Here is a 20233-nt window from a genome sequence, read left to right as displayed (position 1 = left end):
AACTTGCAGTTTCCTATTCCAGTTCTAGAATAGGGAGTGATTTTCTTTCCAAAAGGATTTTTCTTGCTAGGCTAACATGATTTCATAAAATTAGAGTCCAGGTACTTTCTATATATTGTTACACAATAATGAGCAAAAGCCATGTTCTGAACCTGGCCCATGTTGTAAAAAATAGACCTGACATATTTTGAAGTATGGGTAAGACTCTGGACTCTCTCAGCTTATACTTCAAAAATGACCCAATGACGTAAAAAAGTAACTTCTGGCATCTTCCCTATTCAGGTTTAAATGCCAGAAAACAATTTCCCCTAAGTATTAGCTTGACAATGCTGAAAATAAATCCACTGTCATCCATCTGATAAAGAAAACTTACCCTTTTCAATTTGGCAGCAGCCTCTCCAGAACGGATTGCAGTCAGCAAACTCTGTCGGATCTCTTCTGGGTCAGGGCTTTGGAATGTTAAAGAACTTTGTCTCTTAAGGGCAAACGGTGGGCAGTCAGTTGATATTTGGGAATTCTGTTCATTATGTGCAGAGTTATTTTCCTAAAATGAATGAATGAATGAATGGATAAATAAATAATAAATAAATGCAAGCATTCGTTTATATGAATACCAAGTGAAGAATGGGCCATTTTCCAACAAATTTTCTTTACCAGTAGTTCTTTGAGAGTCACCATTTGCCTCACTGGTGTTCTAGACATAGCTGTATTTCCTCACCCATTGAATTATTTCTGCTGCCAGAGCTCCGCTGAGAAATGAGAGCATTAATTTCCCTTCTCTTGAAAAGGGGGCTAAGAAAAGTGATGCCTCTCTTTGTTTCATGAATGCAGGGGTAATTTTACTATCTTTGAGTCAAAGAATGCATATTTTTCCAATGGAATTAGATAAAAGAGCCAAATAAATAATAAATATATTCCACAGACTAAAAAATAACCTGCTTTCACAGCTCTGACATATTAGGTTCTGAAATCATTATTTCTAATGATACAAAATGGATAAGTATTGGCAATTTCATATTAGCTAAACCTAACATATCTTCTAATAATGGTATATTAATGACTATGCTATAGGTAACAGCTTATTTTGTGTTTTTGGAAGTCACAGGGACTAAGTGATGGCCATGTTTTCATTTTTTCCATAAAATTAAAAATAAATATTAGGACTTTCCAAATTTAAGAATCAAAAATTTAGGAAGGAAAATTTGGTAACTAATTTAACTGGCAACTGTTATCAAATAATCTTAAAAAATGTCTTTTTTCAAAATGCCAAAAAATATCTTTACAAATGATGAGCTTAACAGAGCTCAGGCAGTGACTCAAAAACTTGTATTATCTAAAGCAAGCTTCTGTTGTTTAGGAATGACATTCCATTCTAAGAAAAAACACAGGCTTTGTTCCTAAGAATTAATCTCTATGTCATACATCTCTTCCCGACATTGTTTCAAAGTAATAAACATAAATGTGAAATATATGCAGAAATATTCTTCAAGATACATATTGCTTTAAAATTGTGGAAAATCTTTACTTGGCAATATGGTTATTATGGTTATTGTTCTGTTACTCTAGGAATATTTGAAAAGGTAGTATAAAATACTTCTGGAACTGTCACACAAATATGCAAGTATTCTTTAAACACTTTTTTTTTAATTGCAGTGGGATTATCATAATACTGTGAATTTCATCCTCTCCTTTGACTATTTGAATCTAGCAAATTATAACAGTTGAGCAACCACTAAATCAGCAAATTCTCCTGTTTTTTGCAAATTATTCAGGTTAGCTAGTAGTTAAATGATATTTGGTCAACATACATATAACTGGAAAAGCTGACACTAAATTAACAAAAGGGTAAATTTAGAAAATTACATATTTAAACTCTGGTTTCAATGTAAATTATTTGTATGTAAAAGATGTTTGATAAGATGAGGTTGAATGTATCACAGAAAATGCATTGCTGAGAAACATTTGGTTATTTTATTTAGTCTTTGATACTGCTTATCTTTGTATATAATTAAAACCATTTATTTTGCAATCATGTAGAATTGGAGAGAAAAAAAAAAAACGGAACATCCAGAAAAGTTATAAACAAATTGAGATAAGTACAGGAAAATAGTCAGAATTATAAACTCGTATACTATACTAATGTATGAGCAAAGAAACTTTAAATTAAAATATTTGCTAATGATACAATTATATAATGATGCCCTTATAGTAATGCCCAATCATGTTATATGAATTACAATAATTCTGAGAGTAAATATCAGATTTTATGTATTATACTTTTTTCTACAATAGGTAGCTTGATATTAGATTACTATGAATTCAGAGTTAATACGCAAACATATCAACATGCTTGTTAACCCCCATTTAAATCATAAGAACCTCTTATTTTTAAAAAGATAACATTTACCTTATCACTCGCACCTAGTTGTGGGATGTCCATAAATTTATTTACAGAAGGAATCTTCTCTTCCTCTGTGTCAGTCGGAGGCTGGGCGCATGCACTGGCTCTGCGGGACTCTGTACGCACTTTGCTGAAAGACTGTGACCGTTTCACTACAGCAAGGGCAAACGGCGAAGGAGCAGAGCTCGAGTAAGGTCGTGGGGCACCGAAAGTTTTTAGAGTCTTCAGATTTAGTGCTGCTAACTGACTTGCGGGAAGAGGAACAGGTTTCGGAGCCACGGGGGGAGGAGAGGTTTCAGTGGGCTTCTGACTGCCGATGCCATCATCTGTGTTTTTAATGTGGGGCTGCGGAGGGGAGTGAGTTGTTTTACTTAAGGGAGAAAGAGTTTGCTCTGGAGGAGGTACTGGATCCGTTTCCACCTCTTTCTTTATTAGTTCTTTTGGTATAGGGTTAGGGGCAGTGTGGACACTTTTGGCAGCTGCAGATGTCACATAGTGACCTGAAACTCTTTTTTGCATCTGCAAGAAAAAGGAACTTGGTTTGGTCTGGGGATTCGAAATCCGAGATTTAAGTTTTGACTCCAAAATATTGTTTATATCTTCCAAATTCGGCACAAAAGGAGCTATGCCAGTGTCTCTCATCATCCTAGGAGTAGGTTTTAGAGAATTTGCTGTTGTGCTGTGTGGTACGCTCTCAACACTCTGCACCTGATGCCCTGTTCTCAGGGTAGGCTTGGGTTTCAGGTCTATCTCTGGCTCCTTTGGGCTTTCAGAAATAACATGATCTGTTTGGATTGCTGTTTCTTTTACAGTCTCCTGAATGTGCTTTTTTCCTAAGGTATGTATCTCCTGATCATCTTGATAACATTTAGTTTCTGATTCCCAATCTTTCAATATTTCCAGGAACTTGGGAGGCACTATTTTATAAGTAGTCATCCCAATTTTGGGTATATATTCTCTTGTAATTTCATTTGAAGGTTTTGGTTTGGGATTGTAGTCTTGCCTGTAAAGTGGATAATTCTTTATATAAGAAGCAGTTGAATTGTTATTAATTCCGTCTGTAGGAGGCAAAAGGTCATCATTACCATGTGCACAAATTGGACCTTTTATGGTGAGCTGATCTTCTGAGTGTACAGTTAGGGAGCCCTGTCTCCTAAATTCTCTTGAGGTATCTAGAGAATCTTGTGGACGTAAAGATGAATGTTGAGTTGATTTGTCATTATTTGCAGTTTGCACACTTTCATCAGCTTTGAAGTCAGACAACTGATGATGTGGGTGATTCCCATCAAAACTGTTACAGGAAGAAGTTGTCTGAATTGCTGCATCTTGCATTTTTGTCTTTTCTACACTGGGTTGATTCAGTTTTTGGTCTGGTACTAATGAAGCAGCTAGATGATTTTCCTTGTAACTTGCAGTAGTTTCAGTTTTATGTGCCTGATAGCTTGATAGTTTGTCAATTTCCATGTCTACATTGTTATTTTTGGCAACACCTCCTACATTGATTTCTGTTCTCCTTACTCCATTTTTCATATTATCTTCTGTGTTCATTGCAATGGCAATTATTTCATTTTGATCTACTGAGAGAAAAAAAAATATCATCGTTAAGTATATGAAAAAAAAGTAGAAAAACCTTAGTTTGCAGTGCTTTTCTCCCCCAAAGTGCAATAGGTTGGTTGAATTTTATAGGAACTTTTTCACCTCACTAATTACCCAAAAGAAGGTAATGGCATTTAGAGAAAACAGTGTGGGCTTCAATATCATGGAAACCTGAGTGTGAAACCCAGCTTGACTTATTATAATCTCTGTGGCCAGAACTTGTTACTTAACCCTTTGGGCTTCTGTTTGCTCAGATGTAAAAAGGTGAAAAATATTTATTACAGTTGACCCTTGAAAGATGAGGGGAGTAGGGATGCTGACCCCTCTGCACAACTGTAAATCCGTATATAACTTTTGACTTCCCAAAAACTTAATTCCTAATAGCCTACTGTTGACCGGAAGCCTTACCAAATACCATAAACAGTCGATTCACACATATTTTGTATGTTATATGTAGTATATACTGTATTCTTACAATAAAGTATGCTAGAGAAAAGAAAATGTTATTAAGAAAATTATAAAGAAGAAAAATGCTTTTATAATATTTATTGAAAAAAAATATGTATATAAGTGGACCTGTGGAGTTTAAACCCATGTTGTTCAAGGGTCAACTATATATTTTATATATCATTTACATAACAGGCTTATTAGGATAGAATATTGCCCAGAACAAATACTTTATAGAATAGCTATATTTCTTCTTATAAGTAAAGATTTCATACTTCAGTCATTGTTAAGAATGACAAAAGAAATTGACAAGTTCAAAAAATATATTTTTTATTCTTCAATTTTTTTCCATTTTGATTTTCTTGTCTCTTCTGTAGCTTCTAGTGTATTTATATTTTATACATAACATTAAAAGGGAAACAATCTCAGCAAAGTTATCAGTTTTAATTAAAGCGAATGACAGAAACATCACCTTTAAGAATTGAAGTAAGAACAGAATCTAAATAGTCTTGTTAATTATCCTCACTAAAGACTTCTAGAGGACTTTGTTTTTAGTCATAATATGGGTGATTTCAACTACGAAGAAACAGTGTAGAAATAATCGTGTGGTTTTTAATTTCTCTCTTTGGAAAAAGATACTCTATTCTCACGTCAGAGTTCAAGTAGAGGAAAAACCCTCCCTCTTCCCTGTGCTACTTTTCCTCTTAATTCTAATTCAGACCTCCTAATAATGAAAATCATTTACAAGTATCTAGGTTAACAAAGCAACAGTTGTCAGCCAATAACATAATGGCAAAGAACTGGAATGAGGCATCAGGAAGGAAACACAGGTGTATGAGTGTGCACCATGTATCTAGTACTGAGCAAAGTGATTTATTTTTGTGTTCCTTTTGTCAAACGCTCAGAAGAATCATTTTTCCTGGGTGCCCAACAAGCCCTAATTTTCAAAATCCTTAGTGGTTTCCTCTTTCAAATAAAGTAGTTTGTACAGTACAAGTAAAATGTGGGCCTTGGGAGTTAAATTGTGAAAGGATGTCAAGTATTTCTCTATAGTTTTATCATCACTCACTTTCACCTATAAGACAGAGAGCAATTTTACTGCCTAAAATGTCATGAGATATTTTAAATCGTTCCTCTGTTTAAAAAAAAAGAAAAATATACACATTATTTTTACCAAAATATACCAAAAAAGTTATGTTGTCTGGTAAATTTGTATACAAAAAGTTTTTAAACATGTCTTCATATGTTTAAAGCCTGCCTAATTGTACAATTATTTGGTCGCCATATGTTGCAAGGTTCCTATATTAAATATGTAATTTTAAAATAGAATTCACTTTTATTCTTCCCAAATAAAATGCAACTGATTATCAGAATATTTATTGTCTATCTGAGTCACTTTTCTCATTGACAAATAATTATTAACTTTTGTGAGGTATAAAATTAAGGACACATGATTAGGAACCATGGAAGAGGCACATTCCTGCCTATGTTCTTATTTATTTGGTTGATAAGTATTTTTAATATCTCTATAAAAAGTACTACTTTCAGCACTGCTTTGAGCACAAAGAATATTAAAAAAAATAAAATAAAGTCTCTGGCACTAGGAAATGACCCTAAATGTATTTCTTTCTTATTTCTCATTTTCTACTAAATATAGGTATATCCCAGTTACACAAATAGAAACATTTTCCAAAAGAAAGCACATAAATGTAAAATTATATTTTAAGTGAAATCTCCTATAACAAACTTTAATTTATTGGCTTAGATCTCCAAATTTCTGTTTTTCACTTTTTTTTTTTTTTTTTTTGGTGGATTATACCTACTTTACTATTCTCTAACTCTGAATTTCTCATCAAAATTTCATAATTACCAATGATTCTCAGGCCTGGACACCTAGAATCACTACTGAATTTGTTAGCTAATCCATCCTCAAACATACCTGATAATGATGCTAACCAAGTGCCAATGAATGGTTAGGTCATTTTTCAAGAATAGCCAGGAGAGGGAGAAGGTATATTTTGTACTATCCTGTCCTTCCCCTACTCAAAACTGACACCAACGTCTACAACCTAACAAAAGGATAATTTAGATAGGTATGCAGAGTAGATAAAAAGAAGGAAAAGAGAATAAAACTACTCTAAGGATAACGGAAATTATTTATTTAAAAGCACCTAGAGTTGACAAAGGCCATTACAAATCAGGTGCAAATGCAAATAAATATTATTGCAGTAAATGTATTTGTGACCCTAGCACTAACTTGATGCCAAAATTTTAGCAAAAACGATTTTCTAAATATTTTGCTAATTATTTTAGCAAAAATAATTTGACTATGATTTTTAAAAGGAAGTTTTAAAATCATGATTTCACAATGCTATTGCCATCATAGTATACATTGTAAAAAAAAAAAAAAAACCTGAGTCAAGAGGAAAAGAATGAAGGAAATTAATACTTTTAGGCATTCTTAGTATTGTATCTGAGGATAGTATAGACCATGGGGACAATGAATTAGAGACATACATATTCAAATTGACCAACACATAGCACATATATAAAATGACATACTTTTGTATCTATCAATTTGTGACACTGGAATAACCCATGTTTTATCTAAAAAAAAAATTATATTTATATCCTTATGTTTTCTAAGACTCTTAACCTAGTTCTATATGTTAACATAATAGATTGGACTATGAGAATTCATAAGCCTCTTCCTTCATATCCCCTTAAAATTATGCTTTCCTTGATCTTTTTGTATAGTGTCATTTTTTAAAAAAATTTAACCTGAACTATATATTTTAACAGTATCTCAGTATTCTGCTAGGTGCTATGAGGAATTCAAATGAAGTATCAAATATATTTTCTCTGATCCAAGACTGTCCAATCTTATTGAGGAAACAAGACCAGAGAACTACATGGCTTCTAGTAATTAAGTAACAAAATAAGTGAAGTAGCAGGATTTGGATAGTAGCTGAATGCGTGAAGATAGGTAGAAAATTATTTTCCATGCAAAGACAAAAATGAGCATGGGATTAATGATAGAATTGAGTGAAATATATCATGAGAAAGAGGAAAAAAAGACTTGGTGGAAATACTGGTAAATAGTGTTACATAATTAGATGGTTTAGGCCTTGAAAATCAGACAAGTTTCACCCAAGGTATAGCAACTTGAGTATGAAGTAAAACAGCCTTCGACTAGAGAGTCAGTAGAAGGAAAGAAGAGAAACAGCTCATTGGTAGATGCATAGAGTACACATCTTTAAGATCTAAGATCTGTTAGACAACCTCTAACATTTAACAACAAAAGTGGTACACATGGTAGTTAAAAGCACACTTTAGAATGATATTGCCTCAGTTCAAATCTGAATTCCACCACTTATTAATTGTGATACCTCAGGTGACTGTATAATATCTTTGTGGCTCAAGCTTCTGTAAAATGGGACTAAAGATAATAATACCCATAAATGAGTTAATATACAAGATTAAATGAGTTACTATATATAAAGGGTTAAAAATGGTTGCTGGCACACAATAAGTACTATCTATGAAAGTGTTGTCTATTAGTGTTTATAGAACTCACCATTCTCTTGGTTTGGGCCCAATGACTTCAAGTTTCTTACATTGTCAACTACTTTCTCTTGATTGCTTGCATTACATACCATCAAGTGTGGTCCTCTGTAAAATATGATATTATATGTTATATATTGACAGTATTCAAACAAACACATACACGATGAGAAAACAGGCAATAATTTCCAAAGACAGATGGACTGAAATAATCATCTTCTGCCAAATACTGAAAATTTAATAGAAAAGAAAAAATACAACTGAGAGGAAATGCTGCTATTAAACATTAGCTTTCATGTGGAGGTCCTATTACAAAGGAAAATGTAAAAAGCTTGGCAAAATGGACACAATCCCCAAAACAGTGTCCTTTTGTTATTATTATTTGTCGTTTTAAGAAAATGGAAATAAATGAAACCTTTTAGTCTTGCATCTGACAAGGTAAACTTCTGGCAAGGCAGGATGTAGACTGACCTCACTGGGTTTTATTGGTGATAAAAGAGTTTAAATTGGAGACAATCCCATCAAAATTATAGTAAAACTTTGACAAAGATAGTTTATTTTACCTAGTCGATTTCATTATCATTCATGGTTTGGCATTTATAACATACGTATACTGTACTATAGTTTCCAATGCCTAGGAGCAAGTGAAAAGTGCATTATCTGTATCATAAAGTTGACCGTAAAAATAACGTTAGTAATTGAACATCATACTCTAATATGAGTAATTGTTTTATATATAAGTGAAAATCTTTGAGGAGCATTTGTTGAAATTGAAAATTAAATGTCTCATTTTGGTCAAATAGGTAATAGGCAAAATACTTACAATATAAAAAAAGAAAAACTTTTATATTTGAGTCATAGGAATTAACTAGATGTTATGGCTTATCTGACACAGGGATACCAGAACTGTTGAATTTGGCTTTATTTAAAAATAATTACTTGCAAATAGATACTTTATTAATAAACATTTTTCATAATGATGGTAAAAGGGATAGAGTCCAAACTAAAGGAGTAATTATATATTTGTGTTTAAAATATCAGATCTATATTTCAGAAGACTAGTATTAATTAAACCAACTGCCATCGACGCTTCTGGCACACAGACTACTTACTGTCCATCAGTGTCTCTAGTTTCTTGTTTTTCTTCTTTGGAGTTTTGTGAGGACTCTCCAGGATCATTACCAAGGGCTGAGTCAGGATCATTCTTCAGTGCATTTATTATATCAGTAGATCCAAAAGGAATATCTTGTGACTTCCCAGAAATATTTTCAGCCTCATCTTTAGGCACCTGGCTCAGTTCTTCCTTTTCATCTATCTCTTCAAGACTATAATCAGAGCTTATTCCAGCTACAAAGAAATGAATACATAATCCTAAATATTAATTTACTTCATTCATGATACACAACCTGACAAAGAAGGAATTTTTAAAATAATTAGCTGGACTCTTAAATTCTGGTTCAAGACAAATAGGGAAATACTTTTCTAATGGCAAATAATCATGTTAACATATAATCAGATTCTCTCAGACATATAATTCTAAAAATAATATAATATCACTCTAGGTTTTATTCATGGTAGAAAAGAAGATATTATATAAACTCAAACTTCAAGTTATATATTTCATTTAATAATATACCTTTCAATTTAAATAACTTTTATATTCGTATAATAGCTCTAAATGTAAAGGACAAAAACTATATATTTATATTGTCTATAACTGTAAAATGCCTCAGTAGTTTCAGCACTAACTACAGTTGAGAACCATGTGAATCCCTTTAAAAATACTCATGCTCATTATCTTATTCCACACCTGTTAGAGCAGAATCTTTCAAGGGAGGGACCAAGAATTTTTAAGTCTCCTCAGCTGATTCTAAAAAGCAACCAGGGTTAAAAGCCACTGATGTAGATGTTTAATATAATTTTTTAAAGTACACATAGAATAAGTATTATATGATGTAAATTAATTTTTATTTGCACCCAGTTTGAGTCTCAGAGGCAACTTACTTTAACATTTTTTTCCTGTTAAAAAAAATGTTAAATTTTTTTCTGTTAATATATATATTAACAGAAAGTATAATGAGAATATATAAGCAGATATGCATACCCATGTTTCCTTCTCTTTTTTGTTGGTTTATTTAATATAAATGGAAGCATATTATCCTGATGTCTTTCACCTAACTTTTCTTGCTCTACTTACTATATCATAAAGATTGTCCCACATCAATATGTTGTGTGCATGTGTGTATGTATGTGTGTGTGTTTCAATAGCTGTAGTCATTAAAGTGTGTTTATCATTGCATTAAAGTGTGTTTATCATTATTCTTTAGCACGAACAATAATAAATGGCCAACAGAGTAAAAGAGACATCCTAAGCAGTGTCCATACTCACTGTAAAGTTAATTTAAACCAAAGAATGCAATTCTGGATCTTTGCTTATTAGAATTCAACACTTCCACTTACACGATAGCAGCTGAACAACGTTTAATTTTTACCACGATTGAGGGGGGAAAAGGGTGGTGTAGTATTGGATTACAGTGATCAGCACATCCATAAAATTTAATAAAAACTTTAACATATTTGAAGAATATTTAAAATGCTTAAAATGTATTTCTTTAATTTTGTTTTTAGGCATATAGACAGAAAAGTGTGGTATTTGTACTCTTCGATAAAAAGTATGGAGAATTTAAATGACAATTTTTTTGCAAATAAAAAATAGATAATTTGACAGAAAATATATTTTAAAAACTCAAATTTAAGTGAATTTTAAAATATATGTATAGGAAAATCTTTTTAGTATAACATGTAAAATAATAATTATGATGCCAATGTACAATATTGTATATACAATAGCATATCACTTCTATGTAGTAAGAGTACAATTACATAATTTGAAAACCGTGCATTGAGAAGATGAATGGCCATCTTGGTTTAGATCCAAATATGTTTATAAATGGCTCATTGGTATATGTTAAGCTCTTTTGAATATTAGATTAACTAGGTAACATTCAGCAAATTATTTCTTTCTTTCTCATCACAGGTGTTTAAGAAATATAAAACTTTTCTTTAAGTCTGGTGTTTTCACTTAGAAACTGGTCTCAATTAATTAAAGTATGAAGAATGAGTTACATATTTCAAAAATCTCAGATTATTCGTCTGAGATTTTATAACTTGGTAGTTACAAGATTATTATTTTTTTCTAGCCTAACAAATATTTCTAATATTAAATGTCTTAAAAAAGGCTGTAATTCTTTTTTAAAATTCTAATCATCCAAGAGAACTTCCACAGTTGATTGTTTGACTAGTACAAATTTCTCCAAGCTTTGAAAAATATTAAATAATGTGTTTTTTTTAAAGGGTTAACAGATTTATATGATGGCCAAATTTTAGGACTACAGTAAAAAAAAATTAGGGTGAGAGCTGTGAACAACGAATAATTTTCGCAACTGTTATATCACAACTATCATATTTTAGGTTCAAAAGTTATAAAGGAAGAATATTTACTTTGAAAGAACAGTGTTTAAATTCTTAGTGAAGACTTAAGATTTAATAGCCTCTAAAGTATAAATGTTAAAAAATTACCAAAATCATTTAAAAGCGTAATTATTAAAATTTATTTTACACTTACATAGCTTTATATAATTTAATATTTATACTTTAAGTTTCTCTAAAGATAGCAAAGTTAAAACAAAAAATAAAATTAAAAAATTCTTTAAAATTCACAAAATGCAATATGTGTAAATAAAATTTAAATATTAAACTTTCAGAAGACACTTTTGTAAGTTTGTAGCATTTTACTTGTAAGCTCTTAAAACTTAAAATTTCAGAGACTTTTAGGATACCCTGTTTATTTTTCATAGAGATATCAAAATGGCAAAAGTCTCTTTTATAAAGCAGAACTGTATCAAATTAAATCTAGTCTGGTGAGCTACTTTTTTTTTATTCATTCATTCAAAAAATGTTCACTTTGTTAGACATTATTGTAGTTGCTGCTAGACAGAGTTGTTTTTCATCTTTAAAAATTTAACTACAATTTACATTCAGTAAAATTCATCACTTTCACAATACATTTTGGAATGTCCAGTTTTGACAGAGGTAAATAGTTGTGTGACTACCACCACAAGCAAGATATAGAACAATTCCCTCAACCCTGGAAACCCTCATGCTCCTTGGTGATCAACCCCTCCTCCTAGCCCCAGCCCCTGGTGACCATTATCCCTACAGTTTTGCCTTTGTAAGAGTGTGTATCAATGAAATCACACGGCATCTAGCCATTTAAGTCGGACTGCCTTCATTTAACATAATACACTTGAGATTCAGCCATGTTGTTGCATGTCTTAGTTATTCATTCCTTTTTATGGGTAGGTGGTAGTATTTTAATATCTGGACCAAACAGTTTGTTTATCCATTCCTCAGTTTAGGGATATCGGGTTGTTTCCCATTTTTGGCAATTATAAACAAAAATTCAAAAATAACTCACATGGAAGTTTGTGTGTGCACATAGGTTTTCATTTTTTTAGGAGAAAATACCTAGGAGTGTGATTGCTGGGTCGTATAGAAAAACAAATGCTTAAATAGAAGGAGGAGGAGGAGGAGGAGGAGTAGGAAGAAAAACCTTGCCAAACTATTTTCCAAACTGGCTGAACAATTTTGTATTCCTATAAGCAGTGTGTGATAGTATACCAATTTTAAATAACTGGTTTGAAGTGATAAGGACTCTTTCTGAGTCACTAAAAACTTGAATCAAATATTTATGATAAAATTCAAGTATTACCTAACTATAAAGTTTTGTCATCTGGTAACAAAATAATTCCAATAATTTTAAAATAAAAATCAAAAGCAGTACTGTAGAAAATAAGCCAAACCTAGAAAACAAAAAAGTAGAAAAAAATATGTATATTCTTTTATATTTATATAGTTACACATTGGAAATGATAAAGTTCAAACCGTTTGCCAAAAAATCAAAAAGCCAAAGAGAAGAGAAGCTGAAATCCTTCAGAGCCACTGATTTTATTCATCTTACATCTCAAGAAACGCCCGGTCACCTACATGTCAGAGATGCTACGGCTGCCTTGGGCATTCCAGGGCACTCCAAGAGAGAGGCTTCGTCTGCCAGTTTGGGCACAGTGCACTGTTCGTGACTGGGGAGCTCGGGGCCAAGGGAAGCTTCTGCCAAAGAAGTAAAATCTGTAGAAATGGCACTCAGACAACAGAGTTAAGGCAAGCAGAGACCAAGAAGCATTTCAGGAGAAATCAAATTTGTTAGCTCACAATTATTCAGGCATTAAACAGGAAGATGTAAAAGAGAAAATGAGAAGCAGGTATCAAACAAAGTTTGAATAGTAGTCACACCTTTTTTCTAATACTTCAGAATCTTCTCATTTCATTTATATATTCGGTATAACTTTTAAAATATTTCCTTTTTGGAACAAACAGTATCATTGGTATAATTTGGGGTAAGAGTTAAGAAAAAGTCATTGCTAGTTACCTAATGGTAATGATTTTAATTACAGAGGAAAGGAGAATTCTTATCGTATAAGATGTGTTAAAATCCCAAATTCCTATGTATCACTTAAAGGTTAAAGACTCAGGAGCATTTTGGTGCTTCTGAGATTTTTGTGTATTTGTGGATATAAATTATAAAAATTAAGTAAGATTATATTAAGCAATTTCACACTTATCAAATTATCCCTATGCTAAAGTACTGGCATAGTAATGTTCTATTTTTGATCAGACATATCCATTTATATCTAACTTTAAATTAAATCTAAAGATTAAGAAATTTTATATTTTTTCTTATAATAGCTACTAAACAGCTATTATTAAAAATATTAGGAAACAGTATTAAATTGATTTATCTTATTATTACTGGAATTTCATTTATTGGGAGAGAATGCAAAATGAAACCATATAATAGAAAATATTTCATGATAAATTTTTACCATTAGTTTAGAACACTAGGTTTGTTACATTCATACCAATGACAGTTATGCAAAGAATGGTGCTTTATGACTTCATGTAAGTTTTCTTCTGAATATACAAAATGTGCCATTACTCTTGGGAAAGAGATTAATAACTGGTAACCTGACATTATGTAAAAAAAAAACAAAACAAAAACCAGGAGACCTAGTAGAGAAAGTACTCAAGGTACCAGAATTAAAGGTTTGAGTTCTGCCAATTTCAGACTCCAAACCAACGGGGTAATTTTTTCATTTCACAATATAGAATTTGGAAAATATAATCAAGGCATCCAGCATCTCTTTCATATACAGAGCATTATAACTAGATTCATTCCTCAGCTGCCATACATGGTCTTTTTCAGTAGTTACATGTTGTGGATAAAGGCATCGTACCTGGGCTGGATAGCGCCTCCGGCAGGTTTGCTTCTAAAACACTGTCTGTATTAACTGCATGTACTGACTGCAGAGCTAGAAGAAAGAAGCAACATAACTTATAAACAAGTCACATTCATAAATGAAACAATCTCTTAGAAGCTTAGCTAATTATTTTTTATATATTTCAGCAAGAGATAACTCTAAACTTGTTAGAAGCCACTTTACTGTCCAGCTGATAAAACTAAAATCTACTTACAGCCACATTCCTACATGTACTACAATCCTGGAATGGCAGGATCTTTCTGAAAATATTCACAAATTGTCACATGCTCATATTAGAAAAATGGAACTGTATGATTTTTCATTTTATTTTGTCATGTTGCAGATTTTAAAAGCGGTTAAGTGAGGATAATCAGGGACTAAGTAGATGCTCATATTAGGATAATGGAACTGTACGATTTTTCATTTTATTTTGTCATGTGGCGGATTTCAAAAGTGTTAGAATAATCAGGGACTAAGTATTAAAATTAATTAAAAGCTTAAGTATCATTAACAAAAAGACATGATTTATAATCTATATAATTTCTACTATCAATATTAAAATACAATACAAATGTAATGTTAATGGCAAAAGTAACATTACCAGTCACGTGATTATTTTCATCACTTTGATGCTGGGGTGTTTTAGAGGGTGGAGAAGGTGCCTTTCGCTTTGTCCTTTTCAAAGACGAATTCCCAACGGATGTGCTACTGAGCTTCAGGGAGCCAGTCCTCACTACGCCTGCTCCACAGGAACTCTGTGGAAAACAAAACGTCCGAACACAATCTCTTTTTAGAAATTAATAGCAACCTTTAGAAAGACACTGACCTTTATGTCAAACACATCATATGGCAATATGTAACATAAGAGTCATTCATTCACAAAACATTTATAGAGCATCTGCCATGTGCCAGCAGCTGATATATGAGATGGATATGTAAAGAAACATAAAATATAGTATAGTACTTCTTAAGAAACTTAGGCTAAGATGGGAGATTGACATGCCAACAAATAATTATAATTTAGAGGAATCTTAAACAGTACAGTTAAAAAATTTTCAAAGAAAAATCTGGAGAAAATAGTGGATGTAAAGTAAGAGATAAAAAAGGGAAAACTATTTCTACATTAAGAGAGCTGGCTTGATTAATCTCTCACTTTTTAGCACTAATCTATCAATGACAAACAAGTCAAAAATCTATGTCTTCCCTAAAGGTCATTTGAGGTCCCCAACTCTATACACAGATCATGCTCACACTCATAGCATGTGACTGTCAGCAGACCTTTCCTGCCTCATCAGGTTGGCCAGTTCCTCTTGGCCCATTGCCATATCGCCTTGCTCTTTCCTTTACAACAAACCTGCTTAAAAGAGTTATTCAGTTTTTGTCTCCAATTTTCCATTTCCCACTTGAGCCCTTCTAATCAGATGTATCCCAACCTTTGATGCATTAGAACTATATATATCAGTCATCAGTAACCTCCACCACAAATAAATCAGTGGTTACCTCATAGAAATCCTTTATTTGACATATTAGCAGCATTCAACTGAGTTGACCACTCTCTTAGAATCCTCTTTTTCTTACTCCCAGGATAGTACATTCTTCGCTCTGCACATATCTGAACTCGTTTTGTTGGTTGCTTTTCATCTCCATCCTTAGACATGCATATACTCTTTAGTATCTACTCTCACTCTCTTGGTAACCTCCTCTGTTCCTTTGGTTTTATGTATCATTTATATGCTGATGAATTCCAAACTTATGACTCCATGCTGCGCCTCTATCTGATCTCTACTTAATGTATAAGGCCATTTCAAACTGGGAAGGTTTAAAACTGAGATCCTGATAACTCCTACTTTCCCCTGTCCCATCAAAAATTATCCTGTTCTATTTTGCTCACTGCTCTATCTCTAGAACAATGTCTGACTCATAGAAGTTTTTTAATAAATATTTGTTGAATGAATGAAATACTGCCTTCTTCGTTTGTTAAAAAAAAAAAAAAATAGTCTCAATAAATTCGGACAGTCCATAAAGCTTGGGTCATTCCAATATTTGCAAGGCAATACAAGTACACCTAAGAGAAGTGAACTAGTTCATAAGATGTTTTTTGGTTTTTATACCTTGCTACACACTGAGAAAAGTGTAGCAAATTTTACTATTTTGTAATTTTGTAATATTTCTTCCAGAGGAAAAAAGAAGCCAGCTCCCAAAGAGAAAAATGTGAGTTAGTTGTCATCATTGCCAACTGTGTTAGGTACTAAAGAGGAAGGCAGGTCATCTCACAGGAGAAGCAGCACAGTCAGGTCCACAGTGGCAGGCACCTAATGGGATACACCTCTCAATAAGGTTAATTCCTCTTAATAATGAGGTGGGACAGGGTGGCTGCAGGCTGACCCTACTGGTAATCAAACCATTAAACTTCTTCCACACCAGTTGGAAAATAGCTGCAATCACTAACCTCCTCTCCTATTAGTCTGGTTTCTCCCCTAGAACTCTTCAGACATCTCCAAAATCCAGCAAGAAAAGAGTTACAGCCTGCCACCCAAACCCAGATTTTGATTCAGAATCACTAAAGCCAAATCTGATTAAATCGGAGGGTCACCCTTCCTCCCCAAGGGCATCAAATAGATCCTCGACTGCAATTTGCACTTTTGAATTAATTAGAAAAGGAGTCCTTGGTGATAAATTAGCTGAGAAAGAAATGTAGTAATGGGCAGACAGTATTTAAATATAATTTTGAGTAGAATATAAAGTTTAAATAAAACTTTACTGATATGTCTCTGTGTTCCAAAACTTTCACTTGCTATTTATAAAAGTAACAAATTTAGCCATCATTAAAGAGACCAAAAATTCTCCTAAAACAATGTGGCACTTCACTTTTAAAAATATCGATCTAAACATCAAAAGTAGTAGATATCATTTTCTTTCTTGATGAGTTTACTTCTGTAAAACTCTACTGAAGCATACCTCATTCCTATCATAGAACTAGTTTTAAGAACACAGAAGTGATCAATAAGTAATTGCTGAGTGCATGAAGTAATGGCAGCATTTGATTTTCCTCCGAGTTCCATGCTAAAAACTTGCTCCCCATGTTTTAACTGATTGTTTTCATGAGGTCTGTGATTAAAATCTGTTTTCCCCTTTAGGTCTGAATCCCAATCACTGTAATTTATTGGTCTGTACCATAACCTGATAAAAGCAGTCATAACATGAATTTTTCAGACAACAGTTTAGGAATTAGAGCTCTTAAATTTTGGTTATCATAAAGCAGGCAGCATAGATAATAAAAAAAAGGGGGAGATTTTTGTATACAGATTCTCACATTTTTATGTGTCTCTCTCTATCTCTCAGAGTATAAATATAGTCTCATATTTTTTTTTTCTCCCTCTAGGTGTTTTAATATGCTTTTTTTTTTTTTTCCGGGTTTTTTTTCTTTTTTTGGTTAAAAATTTTTTTATTTTTTCAAAAACCGGTTTTTTTTTTTCCAATTGTTAAAAAATTTCAATAACATTTATGAAGACAGTTGACAAAATAATGCACGTTAGAAGGGAAAGGCATGAACATTTTGGCAAAGCACATTATAACTTTATTCTGTAAGATTTCTCCCCCTTACCAAGTTGTATGGGCACATTATGAAAGTAAATGGACGTATATTTGTAGAACTGCAAATGGTTCAAGGAGACTAAGAACAAAGACATTAGGGGAAGAGAACAGAATTGTCACTGAATGATGCCAGGTAGACTATGTGACCTGTCACAAGTAGATTCCAGGTTGTAATTAATGTTTAAAACTTATTAAGCTCATGACAAAAATGTAAATTTAATAATTGATGTAAGATAGGCCAAAGGCAAGAGTTCTCAAGAAATAAGAACAGTGACTTTAGATAATCAACAACAGATTAATTAATGACAGGAAATATCAGTTTGGTTCTCAGATAGGAGTGATATTAGTGTTAGTGTTCAAGGAAATAATACATATTTCTTGTCCCTTAAGAAGGAGAGGCAAGCACTTTTTTGTTTGTTTATTTAAAGAGACTGTTAAAAAGAATTTCAATCAGCTAAGCAGCAGCCAAGGAAAGTTAAGGTAATAAAAATTAAACTTAGAGTTTTTTTATGTCAACTGAAAACATCACTATTAAGACCAAAATGAAGGAACCTCTGGGCCTTGAGGAAGAGATGTTCTATATCTGCTAAAAACATCTCTCTTTTGGGTAAAAGCCTGCAGGAAAAAGAAAAAAAAAAGCATTTAAGTCAGAAGATCTAGATGTTTCTAAATAGATTGTAGCCAAGAAAACTTGTGTGTACCGAGAGATATGAGTAGCATATACTTACCTAGCATACAATATTGAACAGGCTCCTAACCCAAGAATAACTACTGCTAGAAAGCAGACTTAATAAACAACCACAGTTATTTTGGTAAATACATCATGAGTTCCCACATAAAATGTTTAAAAAAGAAAGAAGAAAGGAAAGGAAGGCCACCAATGCCTAACCAGCACCATTCTTTAACCCTTTTTTTCTGTGTACTACAGGAGTATCCTCCTAATGGCCTCCAAATAGTTCTACACTTGCATTAAGTAGTCAGGGTTGAGCTGCCCTGTATTTTTGAGTGTGAGCTTGTCTAACTGAAGAGAGCTTCCACAGGGTTTATACATTGGAAGGCAACCCAGCGTGATAGTTACTAAACATATGAGCTTTGGAGACAATGCCAGGGTTTAAAACGAGGGAGAACAGCATTTATTGTCTTTGCAATCTTCAGCCTCCTCATCTATAACGTAGGAAAAGTAAAAGTATCTACCCCAAAAGAGGTTGGAATATTTAAGTGAAATGAGGTGTATAAACTTAGCACAGTGCCTAGCATACAGTCCATGCTCTGTAAATATTAGTTAATATTATTGAACATAATTTGTCTATTTTAAAGTATGTGAAAGTGATCTGTAAATAAAGTAAGCAAATGATAGCTATAATGTAGAGTTAGAGTAAAGAGTATGAACAAAAAGAGGTATTTATTCTAAAACTGTACTTTTTCTTCAGTGATGGTGGTAGTGGGAGTTCTATTAGAGTCAATCTCAGTTATAATCAACCTTAAAACACAACGAGCACTCAACATTCAAGGAACCTGGATTTAGTCCACTGTGTAAGCATCATATGTAAAAACTCTTATCTTTAAGTCGCCTCAGGCAACTTTATCATACCTTTAAAAAAATCTAATAAAACCTAAAAATTTAACAGCAGCTTGTTAACTCTTAGTGATGGGTACATGGATGTGTATTATAGTATATAAATTTGAAATATTTCATAAATTTAATGTGAACAACTAAAATAAAAGAACGGGTTAGAACTGTCTTTAGCTTTTAACACTGAGATATATTTCCTTTGGTCGATTTATGACCAAAATTTTTAAAAAAGGGTTGAGATTATTTTTAAGTCCAAAGGGTTTACAAAACAAGAAAACAGAGAGCTTTTTACTTACTAGAGGAAAACACTTTGGTTAATAATTAGAGATATCCAATTATTTACTTTGGTTAGAGTCACTAAGTCTGTTTGCCATTAGCAAAAACTGCACCTCTAACAGGAATGCATATCACTGAATTTTATGGTCTGTGAAAAGGAAAACACTGCACAGAGAAAAAGAATACACTAGTGAAAGTGGCAAGGTCAAGTTGAAAACCATGCCAGATAGTTAATCCCTGAGAATTATTACTCCGATCAGAATTCACTGGTTCAAAATGGAACTAAATTTAGCTAAAGAAAATAGAATTGAATGACATTGAATAGATTTATCAAGTACCAGCTTTGTACTAGTTATTAGAGTACTTATTAATCATAGTTGAACTGATAAGACTTCCACATGTGGGAAG

General features: G+C 32.6%; 1 protein-coding gene across 1 annotated transcript in view; it reads right to left on the bottom strand.

The window, feature by feature from the left end:
• COBLL1 (cordon-bleu WH2 repeat protein like 1) overlaps positions 1–20233 on the bottom strand; it is a 69019-nt gene that overhangs the window by 6550 nt on the left and 42236 nt on the right. Inside the window, exons 7-13 of the mRNA XM_023528474.1 lie at positions 14984–15137; positions 14359–14433; positions 13055–13192; positions 9121–9355; positions 8022–8116; positions 2408–3975; positions 374–544 (exon numbers count right to left, since the gene is read on the bottom strand). Coding sequence (XP_023384242.1) covers positions 374–544; positions 2408–3975; positions 8022–8116; positions 9121–9355; positions 13055–13192; positions 14359–14433; positions 14984–15137 — 2436 coding nt within the window. The remainder of the gene's footprint in view (positions 1–373; positions 545–2407; positions 3976–8021; positions 8117–9120; positions 9356–13054; positions 13193–14358; positions 14434–14983; positions 15138–20233) is intronic.

Source organism: Pteropus vampyrus, unplaced genomic scaffold (assembly GCF_000151845.1).
Source record: "Pteropus vampyrus isolate Shadow unplaced genomic scaffold, Pvam_2.0 Scaffold2, whole genome shotgun sequence".
NCBI lineage: Eukaryota > Metazoa > Chordata > Mammalia > Chiroptera > Pteropodidae > Pteropus > Pteropus vampyrus.
Note: the sequence above shows the minus strand (reverse complement) of the source record. Positions and strands in the feature narration are given on the sequence as shown.